The 20,500-nt window shown below is 39.0% G+C and overlaps 1 protein-coding gene across 1 annotated transcript in view; it reads left to right on the forward strand.

Annotated features, from left to right (window-relative positions):
• NCAM2 (neural cell adhesion molecule 2) overlaps positions 1 to 20,500 on the forward strand; it is a 272,786-nt gene that overhangs the window by 123,718 nt on the left and 128,568 nt on the right. Inside the window, exons 11-12 of the mRNA XM_065401487.1 lie at positions 364 to 460; positions 16,445 to 16,618. Of these exons, the coding sequence (XP_065257559.1) occupies positions 364 to 460; positions 16,445 to 16,618 (271 nt within the window). The remainder of the gene's footprint in view (positions 1 to 363; positions 461 to 16,444; positions 16,619 to 20,500) is intronic.

Here is a 20,500-nt window from a genome sequence, read left to right on the forward strand (position 1 = left end):
CTTTCCTAGGACAAAGTGGCCTCATTTACCTATTATGGACAGAAGGAGGGGTCATGTTGTCTTTAACTTCCCTAGAGGATGTTTTCCATTCAGTGTTGAAACTCTGGATTTGAAATATTTCAACTTATCCTTCTGTTGTTTCATGAATATTTTTTCATACAAGCTTTGAAAAAGAGAGAATTTGTCACAGATCCACCACATTTATGTCACCATTTTGTGCAATGTATTTGGCAAGGTAAAATAAGGGGACATCCTAATACTCTTTAAGCAGAATGAATTTAAATTTTGAGAAGGTCAATGATATTTTTTGTAATTAATCATTAGAAAATAATATTTAAAATTTTGTTTATGCTTATTTTCAAGATTGCTCCCACATCTGACAATGATTTTGGGCGATATAATTGCACAGCTACTAACAGAATAGGAACAAGACATCAGGAATATACCCTTGGGCAAGCTGGTGAGTATATTGTGTCCAAGTTACTATAACCATACCCTTGTATTTTCACCAGTATGAAGTACAATTGGACTTTTCCGTTCACTTAATTCCACTGGAGCTTTTAGAATTGTCTTTTTAGCCCTCAGAAAATGTGACATTGTGTAGGTAAAACAAACTAGTTCTCACAAAATAAGCTCTCCCCAAAATTTTTGCCCTGAACTTTAAACATTTACTGAAACTTGAGAAAATGCTGTTAACTTTTTAAAAACAATGGGCCTGATTCTTCTTTCACTTATACTGATTTCATGCCAGTGAGACTCCATTAACTTTAACAGGGTTACTCTTGTTTTATGCCAGTGTAAGAAAAGGAAAATCAGGTCCATTTCTTTCATTTTTGCATCCAGTGTTTCCTTCTGAGGAAACAAAAGTGCTGAAATACTGCAGCAAAGCCTATTTTTAAGAGATGTATAGTCCAGGTTTGCCAACTAAAAGTGTGGAATTTTGCCTTCATTTTAGATGTCCAGTTAAGTCCATGGGTTGCACAGATGTAATTTAGAGCAGGATTTGGCTCAAGGATTTAGGATTAAATTCATTCAAGCTGTCAGACTTTTGGGTACTAATTGCAATAGAACTTTTGAATGTGTTAAAGTTCATCTAGAGGATTGCACATTAATTTAAAAATAAGTTTTTATAGTCACTCTTTGGCAGTGATGAGAAGTATGCTTGGTTTTGCAGAGTACTGATTACACTGCTCAACAGCCAAAATGCTTCTGAAATAAATGTAGTCAAACGTTACTAATTCTAGGTCACTGAGAACGAAAATGATGCTTAAAATTGTTGATTGGCTCTAGTTTTCAAGATATGCTATTGGGTCAGTATATACGACCCTTGACTTGGGAATGGCGGAGGATAAGTGAGTTATAAAGGGAAGGGATCTCAATTTAAACCAGAAATGACTAAAATACGTCTTTGACTGGATCTATGAATAAATCTATGACTGGGTTTGGACAGTACTTGCTTTTTAGGCAAAACAATGAATGATGCAATCTGAAGCTGGTATTGCATCATACATGATATGAATTGCATCCTGTTATTCCTAGAAGTCATGGATGATGCAATCATAACGAAGCTTACATCACTCTGCTGAACAAATTGCCCTATATCAGCTCTAGAAATCATACAGTGTCGTGCTCTCTTATTTGTCAGTGTTTGATTTTGCAAAGGGACACATTTCTGTTTAGCCAAAGTGAGCAAAGATGCCTCGTACTTGTGTGAACAGTGCAGATAACTTCTGCTATGTTTGTGGTGAAGTGACTTTTGCATCACAAAAGCGCAGTATAACCACCATGGTTAAGAAAGCCTATCACCTTTATTTTGGCTGCAAAATTGGAGATCAGGACAAGAGGTGGGCCCCACACATATGCTGCAACACTTGTGCAACAAATCTTCGCCAGTGGTTGAACAGGAAAAGGAAATCTATGCCTTTTGCAGTGCCAATGATTTGGAGAGAGCCAACAGATCATACCAGCAATTGTTACTTCTGCATGGTGCCTCCAGTTGGGAAAGGTGTGTCAAAGAAGAAAAAGTGGACTGTGCATTATCCAAACATTCCATCAGCTATACGCCCAGTACCCCACGGAGAAGGACTGCAGGTTCCTGATGCACCAGAATCATTCTCACTTAAGTCAGACGAGGAAGAGGAAGAGGAAGAGGAGGAAACTTCTGGTCCTGAATCATCAATGTCACAGGACCCACATTTTCTCCCATCCTCCTCCTCTGAACCACACCTCATAACACAAGGTGAACTGAAGGACCTTGTCAGGGATTTGGAACTACCCAAGAGTAAGGCAGAGCTGTTGGGCTCCAGACTACAGCAGGGGAATCTCCTGGCAGGTGATGTTAGGGTTTCCATGTTCCGTGACTGTCAAAAGGATCTTGTCCCATTCTTCTTCATGGAAGGTGATCTTGTAGCCTGCAACAACATCGATGGTGTGATGGCAGCCCTCAACATGGTTCACGATCCAGATGAGTGGAGACTGTTCATTGATTCATCGAAGATGAGTCTTAAAGCTGTTTTACTGCATAATGGCAATGTTTTGCCATCAATTCCAGTTGGTCATGCAGTCCATATGAAGGAAACCTATGACAACATGAAACAACTTTTGAGGTGCATAAACTATGACCAACATCAGTGGCAGCTTTGTGGCGATTTGAAGGTTGTTGCTCTCTTGCTTGGTCTTCAGACTGGATACACAAAGTACTGCTGTTTTCTCTGCCAATGGGATAGTCGTGCAAGAGATTCCCACTACATCAAGAAAGATTGGCCACTCCGACAGTCATTGGAGCCTGGGAGGAAAAGTGTTCAGCATCCACCACTTGTTGAATCAAGGAAGATTTTGTTACACATCAAGCTGGGTCTGATGAAGAACTTTGTCAAGGCCATTGACAAAACACAAGCAGCTTTCAAGTACCTCCGTGGAAAATTTCCAAGGTTAAGTGAAGCTAAGATAAAGGAAGGTGTCTTTGTTGGTCCTCAGATTCGTGAACTTCTTCGAGATGATGCATTTGACCATGCACTGCATGGCAAGGAAAAGACGGCATGGAAAGCCTTCCAGTTAGTGGCAATAAATTTTCTCGGAAACAACAAAGCAGACAACTACAGGTTGTTGGTGGAAAACCTCCTCAAGGCATACAAAAGCCTTGGTTGCAACATGTCACTAAAGGTGCATTTTTTGCAGTCATCTAGATTTTTTTCCACCGAACTGCGGAGCAGTGAGCGACGAGCACGGCGAGCGATTTCACCAGGACATTGCAACAATGGAGAAACGCTATCAGGGCAAATGGAGCCCATCAATGCTTGCAGACTATTGCTGGACAGTGACAAGAGATGCTCCATTTAATGAATACAAGAGACAAGCCAAGAAGCGCCGAGTAGACACTGAATAGGACTAAACTATGTACAGAATAGTTTTTTGCCTTTTGTTTCATAATAAATTTTATTTATATAACCCTTTTGCTGATTTTGAAAGTGTTACATAAACAGGACAGGTGAACTATTATCATGTAAAGCAACCATAAACACATGAAAAGACATAGGTTTACAATTTATGATTAAAACTCTACTATCTACACAATATACATAGACATAAAATGTAAAAACTTAAATGTCTTAGAAACAGTAGCCAATCAGTTGTTTTAATTGTCATATTTGAATTCAGCACATCAAAATACATAATAAATAGCACATTTTATCTCTGAAGCAGACGACTTCTCAAAAATTGTAGACCAGTGCTATATGGAAGGATTTTGTTGTTGTTGAATGACTAAAGGAACACACCAGAGTTGGTTTCATAGCATTTTCTCATTTCTCACATGTCAAATGCCAAAATAGAGCAGTGAACCTTCACCAAGTTTACAGGATCAAAAAACATTAGGGGCCAGTTCTTTAGATGATATAAATCAGCATTGTTCTGCTGAACTCATTCCAATTTACAACCACTGAGGAGCTGGTCATAGATCATTTTTCTACTTTAGCTAACTAGAGTTATATAAAGGAGGACTTGGTGTTTTTGTTTTGTCTTTTAGTAGTGTAAGGAGTTATTTTATACAATATTTTTCTACAATCTACTTCGTTGCAACTGTAATAAAACGTAAGGCTAAAGAATAAGATATACTCTTTACAATCCTAGTGGTAATATATATTTGGTATTATTGCTACTATATGCATTTTCAGACTTAAGGGAGACTGTCTGATGTTTCCTTTACTTTTAAACTTTTATAACACATTGCACAATAGACTACACTTTTATTTCAGTATTTCAAGAGTTGCAGAAGAAAATTGTGTTATTTATTAAGGGGATTTATTGTGTAGAAACCATGCACAGCTTTGAAAGTTTATCCCATTACCTCTAAAGAAAAGACGATTTTAAACATCTTTTATCTTTTTTGTTGTGGTATATCCCTCCTTTGTAACAATTATCAAAACAGTTTTGCTGCCAACGGTAGCCGAAAGTATTATTTATCAGAAACCAAGCAGATTTTCCATCCAACATTAAGTGAGCCTAGTAAACACTCGAGAAAAACATTTTTGATCCTACTTTGGTTTGCCTTTGCCCTCTGCCATTGACTCAAAATAAATATTCTTTTAACCTCCTCATCTGCCTTTTGCATAGAAACACCCTCAGGCTCCAAGCATTATCCATAAAGAGAATTCCTTGCCCTACCAACACACTCAGCCTCTCCACAACTCAGAAACTCCCACAGCTTAGAATCCACTCCCAGAAAACTAACATATTTTTCTGGTTGTGGATCATGTTGGTGAGTATTTACTGAAGTAGTCCCATATAATGGGACTACTTGTGTGAGTAAGCTTCCACAACTAGGCCAAAAACACACATTTAGCAACTTATCTGATTATCTTCTAGTGTCCCCACTCATTTGGTTTCAAGACTTTAGACCAGTCCTCAGTTAAAATAGTACATTTGATATGTTAAAAGTTTAGTTCATAACTAAGAAAGTTCTGTACTTCTGAAAATTAGAAAATACTTGCACAGTAAATCTGTTTCCTTAAGCTCTTTCAATGACTAGGTCTCCAAAATTTTTCACATTTCTAGAGATATAAAATAGTAAAAGAGAGAAATCCAACTCCAGGACCAAATCTCTGAAATAATAGAGAAAAACAACACTTCCCAGGTGAAGAGGGTGTGACTCCAGGATAGGAAATAAAGAAACGCTGGTTGTCCAGTGTTATGTCATGTGCATACCAATGAAATGTGAATCTGCCAAGATTAATATCGCTTCCTGCCTCCCCCCCCAACACACACACACACACTAGTGTCCAACTCTTCTCTTGACTCCTAATACTTCCTCTATTGTAATAACAAACCAGTTACACCCTCCCAGCTGTTAAGCACTCTTATTTCCTCCTCCCCAATGGCAAGACATTGATTCCCTCCTTTCAAACCTTTCTCCCCATTTACAGGTCAGCAACCTCCCCAAATCAGTGATAGTAGTACCTACAGTAATAGTCCACATCCCCACAGCTTACAATAATGTAATGAAGTCATTTGAACTTTACTGTAAAATGCTGCAGTTTTTCATAAAAGTCAAAGTTAAAGTTGGTGTTATAGGCTTGACAGAAAATTACTGACTTTTTACCACTTCAGTTCGCATTTCCAAAGCTAAGTGTGGAAGATATAAATTCTCAAACTGAGCCTTAAAATTCATAAAGTTTCCCCAATCTAGTTCTCCAACCTATTAGTTAGAGATACTCTGCCACGCAAATTCTCTTAGAATTATTTTTTAAATCATGGCATATATACCATTTCCCAAAAATCAGTTTATCGTTTCCCTACTGTTTATGCAGAAGCAGTCATCTCTCATATATAGTGTTTCCTAAAGTAGTGTTTTGTACATTACTCCAAAAGGAAGGCATAAAGAAGGGGCTAATATCTTGCATAGGGTGTACTTGCATTAGATTTATCACATACAAATGGTCAGGAAAAGTGATGAAATCCAATGGTACATAAATTATAGCAGCCCAAAAAAATAATCACGTGTACTTCAGTTTATAGTATTTTGTATTAAAAACATGTTGCAGTTCCCTTTGCCACTGCTGCGTCACCTGCTTCAGTTAATGCTGCTGCAGTACATATATCTATTTAATTTCAAAATACACAATATGGACCAAATCCTGAAAAATCTTCCTAAAGACAATGTTTGCTTTGCTCTGTAGCATTGGTCCTTAAGTGATATAATTTTAATAACTAGTTCCTCTGCAAACTGATCTGTTTCTATTTAAAATCAATCAATCAAACAAAACTAATATTAAGAATTATGCTTGCAGGAAGATATGCAGGTTTGTTGTAGCCATGTCAGTCCCTTAGAGAGACAAGGTGCGTGAGGTAATATCTTTTATTGGATCAACTTCTCTTGGTGAGCGAGACAAGCTTTCGAGCTCTTCAAGTCTTCCAGGAAGACATCATAGATTGTAATAGGTAAACTATGTACACTCCTCCACGTATTTCTTCTGCCCCTATTTGATATGTGAGTCAAATTCTTCTTTAGTCATCCAACACTAGACCCCAGTCTTGTGAACATTCACTATTAGGCAAAGTCCGTTCTACATTGAAGAGTCTCATTGAAGTCCATGAGACTTTTCACAGCATTAAGCAACATACCAGCGTCCTATGTTAAGTCAGTGATACTCAACCTATGACTCTTCCTCAGAGTGTATATCTTCAGGGCCACAACGCAACTTTTGATTCAACAGTCCTACTGGCTATGCCTGTGTTTCTGTGTTTCTGGTAGACTAAGTAGAACACTGATCTCGGGTGTATTTTCACAGGGAGAGCAGGGCAGTTGGAATGGTAGTATGTAAGCAGTCAGAACCACTTTCCCATTACTGTGATATACAAAAAGACTTGTTGCTAGAATTTTTCTTTCACTCCATGAATCCAGGAGGTAAGGAGAAAGAGAGGAGAGAAAAAGTACCTCCAGTCTCCTTCCTAGCATTCAGGAGGGGAAAAGAGGGAAAGAGAGAAAAATTCCAGCTAGCGGAATCAGAAAGAGTTTCAACGTAATCAGTGTCATGTCATAGAACTGCTTTGTGATGTTTTCCTTGTAATGTTGTGTCAATATGTGATTACACTGTATTATCACCACACATAGGTCCAAAGCTTCAGCTGGTGTAAACTGGAAGCCAATGGAGATACACCAGTTCAGACCAGCTGAGGGTTTTGGCCCAAAGTCATAAAACAATATCACAACACAAACCCAGAATGTTGCGTGATGAGTGATTATTTTATGGCTCTCTCTCCAATTTCACTTGCTGCTACAATGGCTCATCAGCTCTTAAAGGCTGACTATATTGGCTACAAGCCATTCTTACGCCGTCATAAGCAATTAACATTTGTTTTATCATTAACTTTATTAATTTTTTGCAGAATGACCCTTAATATCAGCTTCAAAATATTAGTTAGGAAAGATTTTGAGTTTATAAGTATGTACTTATTGCAGTGAATTCTTACTTGACAGACATAGGAAATTCAATATAATAAACTTACTCAAGTCAAGGGCAAAAATGTTTGCAAAGCAAATATTGCACAAATGGTTTACTCCCACCACTGATTTATTTCTACTTGTTTATTCATCTATATTGCAGATAAGACTGATGTCAATTTTTAAGATTAGCACCTTTCCACTGTGGCAGTAATTTGTTTCAATCACTTCTGTACAGTCGTTGACCAGCACTTATTGAAAAAATATGTAGCAAAGTTCTGTTCAAATCAAGATAAATCAAGCCACATTTAGTAAGGAATAAAATATGAAAAAAGAATTATTATTAGTTTTGAAAAATGTTGTATTCGGTTACATTATTAATCATATACTGTATTTGGCCTTTGCAAATGGCAAAACAAACGATAAAATGTGAAATTCACATTGTATTAGATCCCCACTTTCTGCCAATAGCTCTAATTACAGTGCTATTATTAATTAATTATTATTTATTTAGCAATTATATTGCAGTAGTATCTACAGGCTTTAGCCAATTCAGGGCTTCAGTTTACTAAGTACTGTACAAAGATACAGTAAATGTCAGTCCCTGCCTCAAACAGTTTCAATCTCAGGTCCTGTCTACACACACAACACGCTCCAGTTTAACTAAATTGATTTAAAAAAAATATATGTTGAACTTGTGCAACTTAACATATGGATGAGAAGTAGGTGAGAAGGAGGAGGGGAAAATCCAGGAATAATGAAAACAGAGCACTCAGAGGATTCAGATCATTGACAGCTGGTTGGTTGTTAGTTTTACTGTCCAGACTGCTTTACTTTTGGTTGATTAGGGAGTCCTTTTAACAATGCTCATTCTAGGTGAAATCCTGGCCATTTAAACGCCATGGGAGCTGTAACATTGACTTCAGTACAGCCAGAGAAAGAGTATTATATATAATATAAACTTCCTTAGGCAGACAGCATTAAACAAAGTTTCCTCCTATGGTAAATGTCCCAAACACTTATTGTTTTCTGTTAAAGCACTACAGGATTCACTTGCTCCTTTGTGTGCTTTTCTGGGGCAGTTCCCCCTCGCCCCCCAGCAAGTCAGATAATATTATTTTATTTGTCTTGTACTTACTGTAAATTGGAAAGTGCTCCTGAGCCAAAATGCCATTGTCTTTTTTCTGCTGCCAAACTTTAAATATTAGACTCAGTGATGACACAAAAAGTTCCTCTTCTAAAGAGGAATGCAATTTGCAGCTGTACCGTTTTTTATGGTTAACTCTAGTTATACAGAGCTGTTGAACCCTAGTTATACAGAGCTGTTGATTGTTTTAGATTATTTTTAGGGTTTGATCCTGCAAGGTGCTGAGGATCCTCAATTCCCATTAAATAACTCTAATTTGGAGTTGCCCAGTGCCTCCCAGGAGGTGTTCAACTCCTGGCAATACTGGGCCCTTGGTATCTTCTCCTTCTTCATTGCCTGAGTACTTGAATAGCTGAACAAACAACTTTTAGAATGCAAAAATCACATTATTTTTCATCTTTTCACTCTGAATACATTATTTCACATCATAGCCTCAGCTTTTAATACAGAAGTCTACTAAAACTGTGTGTTTTTTTTCTAGGACAGGCTTAGGCTTGACAAGCCAGGTGAGCTTGGCAGATTGTCCCAATGGCTTTCAGAGCCTGAGGTGAGCACAGCCATTCCTGGATTTGCCCAGGTCCAGTTGAAGCATAATATTATGTGAAACCTTAGTGTGCAGGAAGAAGACATTGGCTATTAAACACATATTCTACCTTTTTGTTGAGATTTTAGTAGTAGTATTTCAAATGGTTGTGAAACGTGAATAGAAAGTTGCATTGCCAACAGTGATCTTGAAATTTATCATTTGAATCAATATTTTATTTAAAACAAACATGGTTTATGTGAAGTTTGTGATGGGAAGAGACAAACATAAGGATTTTGTAAGAAAGATCAGTATGAATTTGGTGCTTATCAGCATGATGCTGGACTGAATTAAGGCAATCCAGGAAAAAACCACTTGGGGCTCCCCAGCCACACTCCTACACAAAGCGACAAAGAGTCCTGTGGCACCTTATAGACTAACAGACGTATTGCAGCATAAGCCTTCGTGGGTGAATACCCACTTCATCGGTTGCATGTGACTAATGCAGCTACCCCTTTGATACTTGACTCCTACACAAGACCTCCTAGTTCTCTTGGTGTAGCAGCAGGGTTCATAATTCAGATGAATGGGTCAGTTCACCCCTCTTGGAGCTGTTGGTTCAGTCTGTTTGCAGATTGAGACAGGCACGAGTTACATTCATTTCATGTTTTCAGTCTTTTCTTTGTATCCATGAGGGCTAATTTTTATTTTTAAAAAAAAGGCAGCTGAGAGTCTGATCTTATCACATGACTCCAGGAGCTGCAGCTCCACAGATATGCTTATTGCACCTATGCTTTAATCTGTCCCTGACTCGAGGAACATGGCAGTAGCTACAGCAGGGAATAGTGCACATAGGAAATGTACAAGTTAGGCTACCTCATACAGCTCTGCCGGTGAATTTCAGACTTGTCTTGCCAAACTCTTGTCATTGTGCAAAACCACACACAACATTGTGTCGGTCATGAAAATGCTACAGGACACTGATATTCAGCAAAACATTTAACAGTATTTAGAATGGGTAACTTCAACAATGAGAGATTGACTATATAATCGCTTTGTTAACGTGCAAGAATAGGGATTCTGAAATGAAATTAAGGTTAAAATATACTCTGTACTTGCGTGGAGGATAGTGAGACTTCTCATGCTACCATATTTCACAAAAATGCCTTTAAGCATTATGATAATAAGGTGATGACGCCACATGAAATGAAAAGTGAATGGGAAGAAAGGGTAGAGTGTCAGGGCCTGAGGTGAAGGAAGACTCCTGTTCCAGAGACAAGTCATGCTCAAAGCAGGGTAAGGTTCATCCAACAGTGACACCTATCACATGATCAAACTTCACAGCTTACAGATCCTTGTCAGTTGGGTGGGGAGTGAGGGTTGTCTTTTCAAATCTGCTTCTATTGGGTCAAAGTTGAAGATATTTCTTGCAGGGAAGCTGGTAGGCATTTGAAGCAGTTGTCCATACCACCTTAGAGTGTGTTGGGAAACAGTTTGAGAGAGAGAGCAGGACTGTTTAGTTGGAAAACAGATCTCTTCATTCCACTTGAATTTGTACCATTTGATGTTTTTGATCATTCAGAGTGAATTTATTAAAGTAAATGGAATTTTACTAGGGAAAGACTAGTGAGGGGAGAATGAAGCTATAGGAAAAGAAAGAAAAAAATGGAATGTCGCTATCTAAATACCTGTACCTGACTCCCCATTCTATTTTTGCACGAAGATTCAATAAAACTGTTAGAGCCAGATTTGGCCGCATTTATTCACGGTGAGTTGTTCCTTATCCTCTGAGGAATCCTGCTGAAATAAATGAGATTTCTGAGTCAGGCTCTTTCCTGAGATGGATTGTGGAGGTTAACATTGCTGTTGATAGTTACAACCCTCACTATTTTTTGAGAGAGAAAGAGAGACCCTCTCACCAAAGATTGATCCTGCAAAGTGTTGAGTACTGTGACCCCAATCCTACAAAGCAGTTAATAAACACATTCTGAACGTTGAACAATGGCTTGATTCTTCTTTCACAGAAGTTCATGGCAAAACTCCCACTGATTTAAGTGCTGTAGGATCAGACCCCAAGTGAGTTGTCCCATTGGAAGACTACTCACATGCTTAAAGTTAATATGCATATAAATGTGTAGGTAGATCAGGGCCAGAATGCTCAGCGTTTTTCAGGATTGAGTTCATATTTGTTAACTAACTGCAAAACTGGACTCAGTTCATTAGTCTGCTAATGCTCTATTTTTTTTTCCTCTCCACTGGGAAAAAATGCTATATTTACCCATTCTGAAGGAGATACTAGACATTTTAATGTGTATTATTTAAAGAAAAATAATACTCTGTTTTTCTTGGTGGTGTCCAGTAACAGTCTCCTGTTCTACTTTCTTTGAGTGACTCACTTTTTTTTATCTAAAGTGTATTGCACTTCTTTATACTTCCATATTCTGTAACGGAATATAACTTTGCTACTCTATGAAATGCAGGGATGTCATTCTTTGAAGGATGTGCCTTTAATGTGTGTTATGAGTAAGTGTTTGAGTGTGTTTCACATTTTCTTAAGTAGTTCTCTTTTAAAATTTTTGGCACGTTGTTAGCTATCATGCAAAATATTTTGCTAGGTCTTCACAAGAGCTTCACTTGATGCTCAGTAACAAAAAGAAACTGAACATTAATCATTTGGCAGAAATTATACTCAGATCTACAGTAAGAAAGAAAAAAAATCCTTTCTGCACCTATGATGTTTCCTCCCATATGCCATGTTTATCATAATGAATCATATACAAAACTAAAAGAATAGGACAGAGGAACCCACTGGATAGTTTTGGGAATTAGCAGCAGGCTCTATTGGATAACAGTCTCTTTAAGAGGAAAAACAGCATGGCTAACAGAGTTTGGAGGAGAGGAATGCAGGAAGGCCTGTTGGAGAGTGGAATTATGGGTTTCCTACAGCCAACAGAAGGATAAAGGGAAGGGAAGGTACCTATTTTACAAATGTATATGGCCCCTATCATGATAATACCTGAGCGCCTCACAAACTTTTTATTGTATTTCACAGCACCTCTGTGAGGTAGGGAAGTGCTTTTCCCACTGTTTTACAGATGGGGTCCTGAGGCAAAGAGAGACTAAGGCCATATCTACACTACCACTTATGCCAGAAAAACTAATGTCGCTGAAGGGCGTGAAAAACATGACTTACGAGGAGAGGCTGAGGGAACTGGGGTTATTTAGTCTGCAGAAGAGTGAGGGGGGATTTGATAGCAGCCTTCAACTACCTGAAGGGGGGTTCCAAAGAGCTAGGCTGTTCTCAGTGGTGGCAAATGACAGAACAAAAAGCAATGGTCTCAAGTTGCAGTGGAGGAGGTCTAGGTTGGATATTAGGAAACACTATTTCACTAGGAGGATGTGAAGCACTGGAATGGGTTACTTGGGAGGTGGTGGAATCTCCTTCCTTAGAGGTTTTTAAGGCCCGGCTTGATAAAGCCCTGGCTGGGATGATTTAGTTGGTGTTGGTCCTGCTTTGAGCAGGGGGTTGGACTAGATGACTTTCTGCGGTCTCTCCCAACCCTAATATTCTATGATTCTATGATTCTAAACACATACCATAAGTGGTAGCGTCCACATCACTATGTCAGCAGGAGAGCATCTCCTGCTGACATAGCTACCGCTGCTCATTGAGGTGGTTTTATGATGTCGTCTGGAGAGCTCTATGACATTGGCATAGATCGGCTACATGAGCGATCTTATAGTGGTGCAGCTGCATCGGTACAGCTGTGCCACTCTAAGCTCACTAGTGTAGACATAACCTAAGCCAGTGGTTCTCAAAACTGTTCCGACGCTTGTTCAGGGAAAGCCCCTGGCAGCCCAGGCTGGTTTGTTTACCTGCCGCGTCCGCAGGTTTGGCCGATCGTGGCTCCCACTGGCCGCGGTTCGCCGCTCCAGGCCAATGGGGCCTGCGGGAAGCCGCGGTGAGCACATCCCTCGGCCCGCGACGCTTCTCGCAGCCCCCATTGGCCTGGAGCGGCGAACCGTGGCCAGTGGGAGCCGCGATCGGCCGAACCTGCAGACGTGGCAGGTAAACAAACCGGCCCGGCCGCCAGGGGCTTTCCCTGAACAAGTGGCGGACCGGCTTTGAGAACCACTGATCTAAGTAACATGCCCAAGGTCTGACAGGAATTCTGTGGTTGAGCATGGAATTGTACCCATGTCCCAAGCTAGTACCTTCACCACTGGGTCATCCTTTGTCTCCACAGAGGTACAGTAGTCACTTATGGTCTCCTCCATCTCCCCATTTTCAATGAGAGTTAGGAAGATGGATGTGTCTTTAAACAGTTTTTTGAATCTTGTGTCAAAATGAACTGAAAATTGTATTAAGTACTGACAAAAGTTCAGATTGATTCTTACTTCATCCCAGATGGTTTGATCATTCGTAGATAAAGACTTCATTTTATGTGAATAGTTTAGTACATGGATAAGTTTTAGTTATCTTCAGAAATCTGCACATCTTTGTACATGTCTCTGACATACCACTCTGAAACAGAGGAATAATTTCTTCTTATATTGTAAGATAATGAATAGTAGAATGTCAAATATGCAAGTAGGAAGCAAATTGCATAGAGGCCAGTTTCAAATATATAAAAAGAGACTCTCTAATCACATCTGAATTTTTTGTCTTCTGCATATACAACAAAAAATGCTTGCCAGTACTTGTCATACACTGCCATGTATATAAAATGCCCATGCACAGTACTCATCTGCTGAACCACGTGAAAAACCTACAGGACCAGGAGAGTTTAAAGAAAGAAAGAAAGACTCTTTAGTTAGTTGAGCCATGTTGTATAAAGCCAAGTTTCTGCTTCTGAAAATGTAGACACTCTGAAATAAATTTCTCACTTTTATTTAATGTCATAGAATCTCAACAGAAACACCTATGTTTAATATTTTTTATTGTTTTTTTCTGCTTTGAAAACTGTGCACTAGTTTTTGATTACAGGGAAAATATTTCATCTCCAAGTTAGACTGCAAATTAATCCTTAAAATGCAAATAGAACAGAAACCTTTCATAAAGATCCTTAACAATACTTTGGAGTCCAATCCAGCAAAAAGAAATGTGTATATGTTTGACTGCACTGCAGAATTTTATACAAATGGCTAAATAGTTTTGTATGAACATTTTTATATTTTTCTTTAATATTTTATTTATTATGACAATTAATCTTTTTATAGAAATACAGAATCTGAACTCTCCATTTAGGTAGAAGGCACAGATGATTTAAGTTGGATTTAAAGGCTGCTATTCTCCTTTACGTAGTTATATAGTAAATAGGGCTGTCAAGCGATCAAAAAAATTAATCATCATTAATCATGCGATTAATCACACTGTTAAAGAATAATAGAATACTATTTATTTAAATATTTTTGGATGTTTTCTACATTTTCAAATATATTGATTTCAGTTACCATACAGAATACAAAATGTACAGTGCTTACTTTATATTATTATTTTGGATTATAAATATTTGCATAGTAAAAACAAAAAAAATAATATTTTTTCAATTCACCTAATGCAAATAATGTAATGCAATCTCTTTATCATGAATGTTTAACTTACAAATGTAGAATTATGTAAAAAAAACTAACCGCACTCAAAAATAAAATAATGTAAAACTTTAGAGCCTACAAGTCCACTGAGTCCTACTTCTTGTTCAGCCAATTGCTCAGACAAACAAGTTTGTTTACTTTTGCAGGAGATAATGCTGCCTGGCTGCTTCTTATTTACAACATCACCCGAAAGTGAGAACAGGCATTTGCCTGGCACTGTTGTAGTAGCTGGCGTCGCAAGATATTTATGTGCCAGATGAGCTAAAGATTCATATGTTCCTTCATGCTTCAACCACCATTCCAGAGGACATGCATCCATGCCGATGATGGGTTCTGCTTGATAATGATCTAAAGCAGTGTGGACCAACGCATATTGATTTTCTTCGTCTGAGTCAGATGCCACCAGCAGAAGGTTTATTTTCTCTTTTGGTGGTTCGGTTCTGTAGTTTCCACATCAGAGTGTTGCTCTTTTAAGACTTCTGAAAGCTTGCAGCATACCTCGTGTCTCTCAGATTTTGGAAGGCACTTCAGATTCTTAAACCTTAGGTCGAGTGCTGTAGCTGTCTTTAGAAATCTCACATTGTTTGGCAAATCTGTAGTGAAAGTGTTCTTAAAACGAACAACATGTGCTGGGTCATCATCCAAGATTGCTATAATATGAACTATATGGCAGAATGCGGGTAAAACAGAGCAGGAGGCATACAATTCTTCCCCAAGGAGTTCAGTCTCAAATTTAATTAACTTTTTTTTTTTTTTTTTTTTTTTTAACGAGTGTCGTCAGCATGGAAGCATGTCCTCTGGAATGGTGGCCGAAGCATCAAGGGGCATATGAATGTTTAGCATATCTGGCACGTAAATACCTTCCAATGCCGGCTACAAAAGTGCCATGAAAATGCCCGTTCTCACCTTCAGGTGACATTGTAAATAAGAAGTAGTCAGCATTATGTCTTGTTTGTCTTAGCAATTGGCTGAACAAGAAGTAGGACTGAGTGGACTTTTAGGCTCTGAAGTTTTTGTTTTTGAGTGCAGTTATGTAACAAAAAAACCTACATTTGTAAGTTGCACTTTCACGATAAAGAGATTGCATTACAGTACTTGTATGAGGTGAATTTAAAAATACTATTTCTTTTGTTTATAATTTTTACAGTGCAAGTATTTGTAATAAAAATAATAATATAAAGTGAGCACTGTACACTTTGTATTCTGTGTTGTAATTGAAATCAATATATTCAAAAATGTAGAAAAACATCCAAAAATATTTAATGAATTTCAATTGGTATTGTATTCTTTAACAGTGCAATTAAAAGTGTGATTAATCGCAATTATTTTTTTAATCATGATTATTTTTTGAAGTAATTGCATTAGTTAACTGTGATTAATCGAAGCCCTAATAGTGAACAAAAAATATCAATCAACTCTTGTTTTCCTCTAAATTAGCTGGACTGTACTATGAAAGAAAGACAGAAGAGAACCATTTCCTTGGTGAAATGGAGTATGTTTATATGCACTTTAACGCTGTTTAATTGTCCATACAAGAAAGTTTGTTTCTTTTACTTGTGGTTTCATATCACTGGACTGTAGTGTAGACTTAACTGTTTAAGACAGAACCTGAAGTCATATGCATTAAAATAGTTTATAACCTATGTTTTCTAAGCAGGCTGTTTGAGATGGATTATCAACTGCTTTCTGTAGATTATCTGATTACCACAGTTGAATTAAATTGATGTTTGTTATTTTTTAGATGTGCCATCCAGTCCCTACGGAGTAAGAATTATAGAATTGTCACAGACTATTGCCAAGGTCTCTTTCAATAAGCCAGATTCACATGGAGGTGTGCCCATTCATCATTACCAAGTGGATGTGAAAGAAGTTGCTTCAGAAACTTGGAAAGTAGTGCGCTCCCATGGAGTTCAAAGTGAGTCTGTTAAAAAGTGTATGTATATATATATATATATATAGTAAGAGACTATCAAGGAGTAATAATATCAATTCTTGTTAACTGAGTCTGTCTCACCTATCAATATTACTTCTTGGGCCATATCCAGTTACTGTGGATAGTTCTATTGACCTCAGTGGAACTAAACCTGTTTACACAAGCTGAGAATCTGGCCTTTTATTCTCTTTTAAAAGTTCATTGATATTATTTCTTGGTTTTACAGAAGTCTGATAAGCAAACTCAAAGTTATTCAAAAAGTAGTGATTTAGATTTGTTTAATATGCCAGTTATGCAATATGAAGAACACTGTTTGCAAAGTGATCAATCACAAAGAAGTGAAATCACAGAAGAGTTAAATTAAGAGTTTTGAATATGCTTCACTGTGCATTTAATTAAGAAATATTAAGAGGGCTACAGCATGCTATTTAAGTCCTGATGATGAATTATTGATTTTGAGCTACTCTATAACCTTTTATATATTTGTTAATCTTTGTTACGTATGTTTTAAAACATATTTATAAAATATTAATAACTAGTGTTTCTTTAGTGCTAAAATAAATGTCTTGAGATATTGAATGGTTGAGATGCTGGACAGATGGGCCAGAACTTGGCCAACCCTGTGGCCACTTTGTACCACTCTGAAGACACAAAATATCTATAAGCCTCATCTAAATAGAGTCACCTGAGGATTCCCCTGGCATCGGTGAGTCAGGTGAATGCCTAGAGGAGATGGAGGGGTGTTGGCCAGAAGGTGTTGTAGTACAGCAACCCCTGTCAGGCCCTGCCCTGCCCTTGGGTGTTGTTCTCAGCTGGTATAGGTTAGAGTAGCCCTGAGACTCCTAATTTACACAGGGGCTGAACTAACTTCCATTGTCTACAGAATTAGGGGAACACAAATGTGTCCAATCTCTCTGACTCTCATGCACATGTTCTGTGTTAAGCATAGTCCAGTCAAATCAAGAGGACAGGATGAGGGGTTCAACCCCAAATCATCTCCTTTTAATCTTTAGTATGGTATTATTATAGCTAAACACAATCTTTTTGACAATTTTCCAGATATGTTCCCATTGTGTGTGTGTGTGTGTGTGTGTATATATATATATATATATATATATATATATATATATGTTCACCTTTTTCAAATGGGAATATCTTAAAATTAAAACTTTCTGAATTTGAAATGAAACAGATACTAAGGATTTAAGGATGAGATTTTGACAGCTGGAAACAATTCGCAGACCCGGTTTGGAAATTTTCTGATGGAATATTTTTCTGTTGGAACATGCCAATTTGTCTATAGTAGACATATTCGCAGAAATATGTCAATATTGATGAAAGCTTGTTAAAAAGAAAAACTGGAAAAAAGTGTTCTGATGTCATTGAAATGTTCCATTTTGACCTTTTCAGAATTGGACATTTCAGTTTTCCATTTTGAAATTATATTTGTTTCAAAGTTTTATGTTATATAATCTAAAATAAAAAAGGAAAATTGGAACAAAACATTTCAATTATATCTAAGTGAAATCTTTTGATCACCCCTAGATATATATTCTAAAAACATTATCAACAGTTTGTGTAAGTTGGATAGTGCCTTGGCCATAGTGCATCTTACCACATCAGTAATATTTAGCCTCCAGAACTCAGAATTTTTGCAGGTCTAGGGAAAACAGGATGTATTAAGAGAATCCATTTCCTCCAGTAGCATGGCATGGGTGTGGATGGTCTTCCTTCTCTCTCCATCCCATTTTTCCTTTTGCCTTAGAGCAAGAATGATGCAATGAACCGAGACTAGGAGCCTGCACTGAGAATTACAACATACTAAACACTCAATGATGAAAAAAATTAAGTTGCATTGCTATGTAGCAGATTGTGATATAGTGAAATGTAATCTGGACCCTGTTACCATAGACAATACAGCTGGCATCTGGGTGTGATATTAGCAAAATGCTTAATTTAAGCTGAGAGATAGGCTAAAGAAGAGAATGCCTTAGCATTAACTGTGTATCACAGTATGTTAAGTCAACTCCCCAGATGACTTTCTTTGAATTTTATTCTTTGTTTTTAATGTTGGGAGTGTACAGAGATGAACTGATTACATAAAAAAGTAATTGCATCGACCGATCCTGTTATCAGTACTTCCTGGAGTTGTCTTTTTGCCATGTTTTCCACTGTTTGATTTTGAAAGATTTTTTTTTTTGGCATTACACTTTATAACTGATTCATGTGTTTTGAGTTAGGGGAACAAGGCTTATTGATTGCTGGGATTGCTTCAAACTGAGAGTACCCTAGTGAGCCACAAGTACTTGCTGTTTGTGATCAGCACCTCTGTGAACAAGACTGTGAAACTCCTTGGATCTGCATAGCCATACCACTCAACTGGTGCAATGTGGTACACAGCCCCTCAGAATGAGTGGCAATATGGGACACTAAACCTCATAATGCCCCCCATTGTTTCTTGCTGTCCCCTTTTTTCCTCTGTATTCCTTTTTAAAATTCCCTTTTCTCCACAATTTCCCCTCTCTTTCCCTTAGGCCTTGTCTACACTACGAGAGTACTTCGATTTTAGTTAATTCGACTATGTGGAATCGATATTACTAAGTCGAACGTGTGTGTCCACACTAAGGACAGTAATTCGACTTTGTGAGACTTTGTGAGTCCACACTAACGGGGCAAGCGTCGACATTGGAAGCGGTGCACTGTGGGCAGCTATCCCACAGTTCCCGCAGTCCCCCCTGCCCATTGGAATTCTGGGTTGAGCCCCAAATGCCTTCTGGGTAAAAAAATGTGTCGAGGGTGCTTTTGGGCGCCTGTCGTCATCCGTCCGTCACTCACGCCCTCCCTCCCTCCCTCCCTGAAAGCGCCGGCGGGAAATCAGTTCGCGCGCTTTTCTGATTACTGACAGCGCGGACGCCACAGCAGTGCGAGCATGGATCCCGCTGCGACCATCGCTGCAGTTGTGGCAGTTCTCAACGCCTCGCAGCTTCTCCTCCACCTGTACCAGAGGCAGCTGCAGATCAATCATGAGAGGAGGCTACGGCACCACCGTGACGGCATGAAGTCGGACACTAGCTCCGACCTCTCTGAGAACATGAGACCCAGCGCCCAGGACATCTCGCTGTCACTGGGTCTTGTTGATACTGTTGAACGGCGATTCTGGGCCCGTGAAACAAGCACGGAATGGTGGGACCGCATAGTGCTGCAGGTCTGGGATGAATCCCAGTGGCTGCGCAACTTTCGCATGCGGAAGGGGACTTTCCTCGAACTGTGTGAGTTGCTGTCCCCTGCCCTGAAGCGAAAGGACACCCGGATGCGGGCAGCCCTGACTGTCCAGAAGCGAGTGGCCATAGCCCTCTGGAAGCTCGCAACGCCAGACAGCTACCGGTCCGTCGCTAACCAGTTTGGCGTGGGCAAGTCTACCGTGGGGGTTGCTGTTATGCAAGTAGCCAGGGCAATCGTCAAGCTACTGCTATCTAAGGTAGTGACCCTGGGAAACGTGGAGCTCATCAGAGATGGCTTTGCCGAGATGGGATTCCCAAACTGCGGTGGGGCTATAGATGGGACTCACATCCCTATCCTGGGACCGGACCACCAGGCCAGCCAGTACATCAACCGGAAGGGCTACTTTTCCATGGTGCTGCAAGCACTGGTGGACCATCGGGGACGTTTTACCAATATCTACATTGGATGGCCTGGCAAGGTTCATGACGCTAGGGTGTTCAGGAACTCTGGTCTGTGTAGACGGCTGCAGGAAGGTCTTTACTTCCCGGACCACAAAGTAACTGTTGGGGATGTGGAGATGCCTACAGTCATCCTCGGGGACCCTGCATACCCGCTAATGCCCTGGCTCATGAAGCCCTACAC

Source organism: Emys orbicularis, chromosome 1 (genome assembly GCF_028017835.1).
Source record: "Emys orbicularis isolate rEmyOrb1 chromosome 1, rEmyOrb1.hap1, whole genome shotgun sequence".
Lineage (NCBI taxonomy): Eukaryota > Metazoa > Chordata > Testudines > Emydidae > Emys > Emys orbicularis.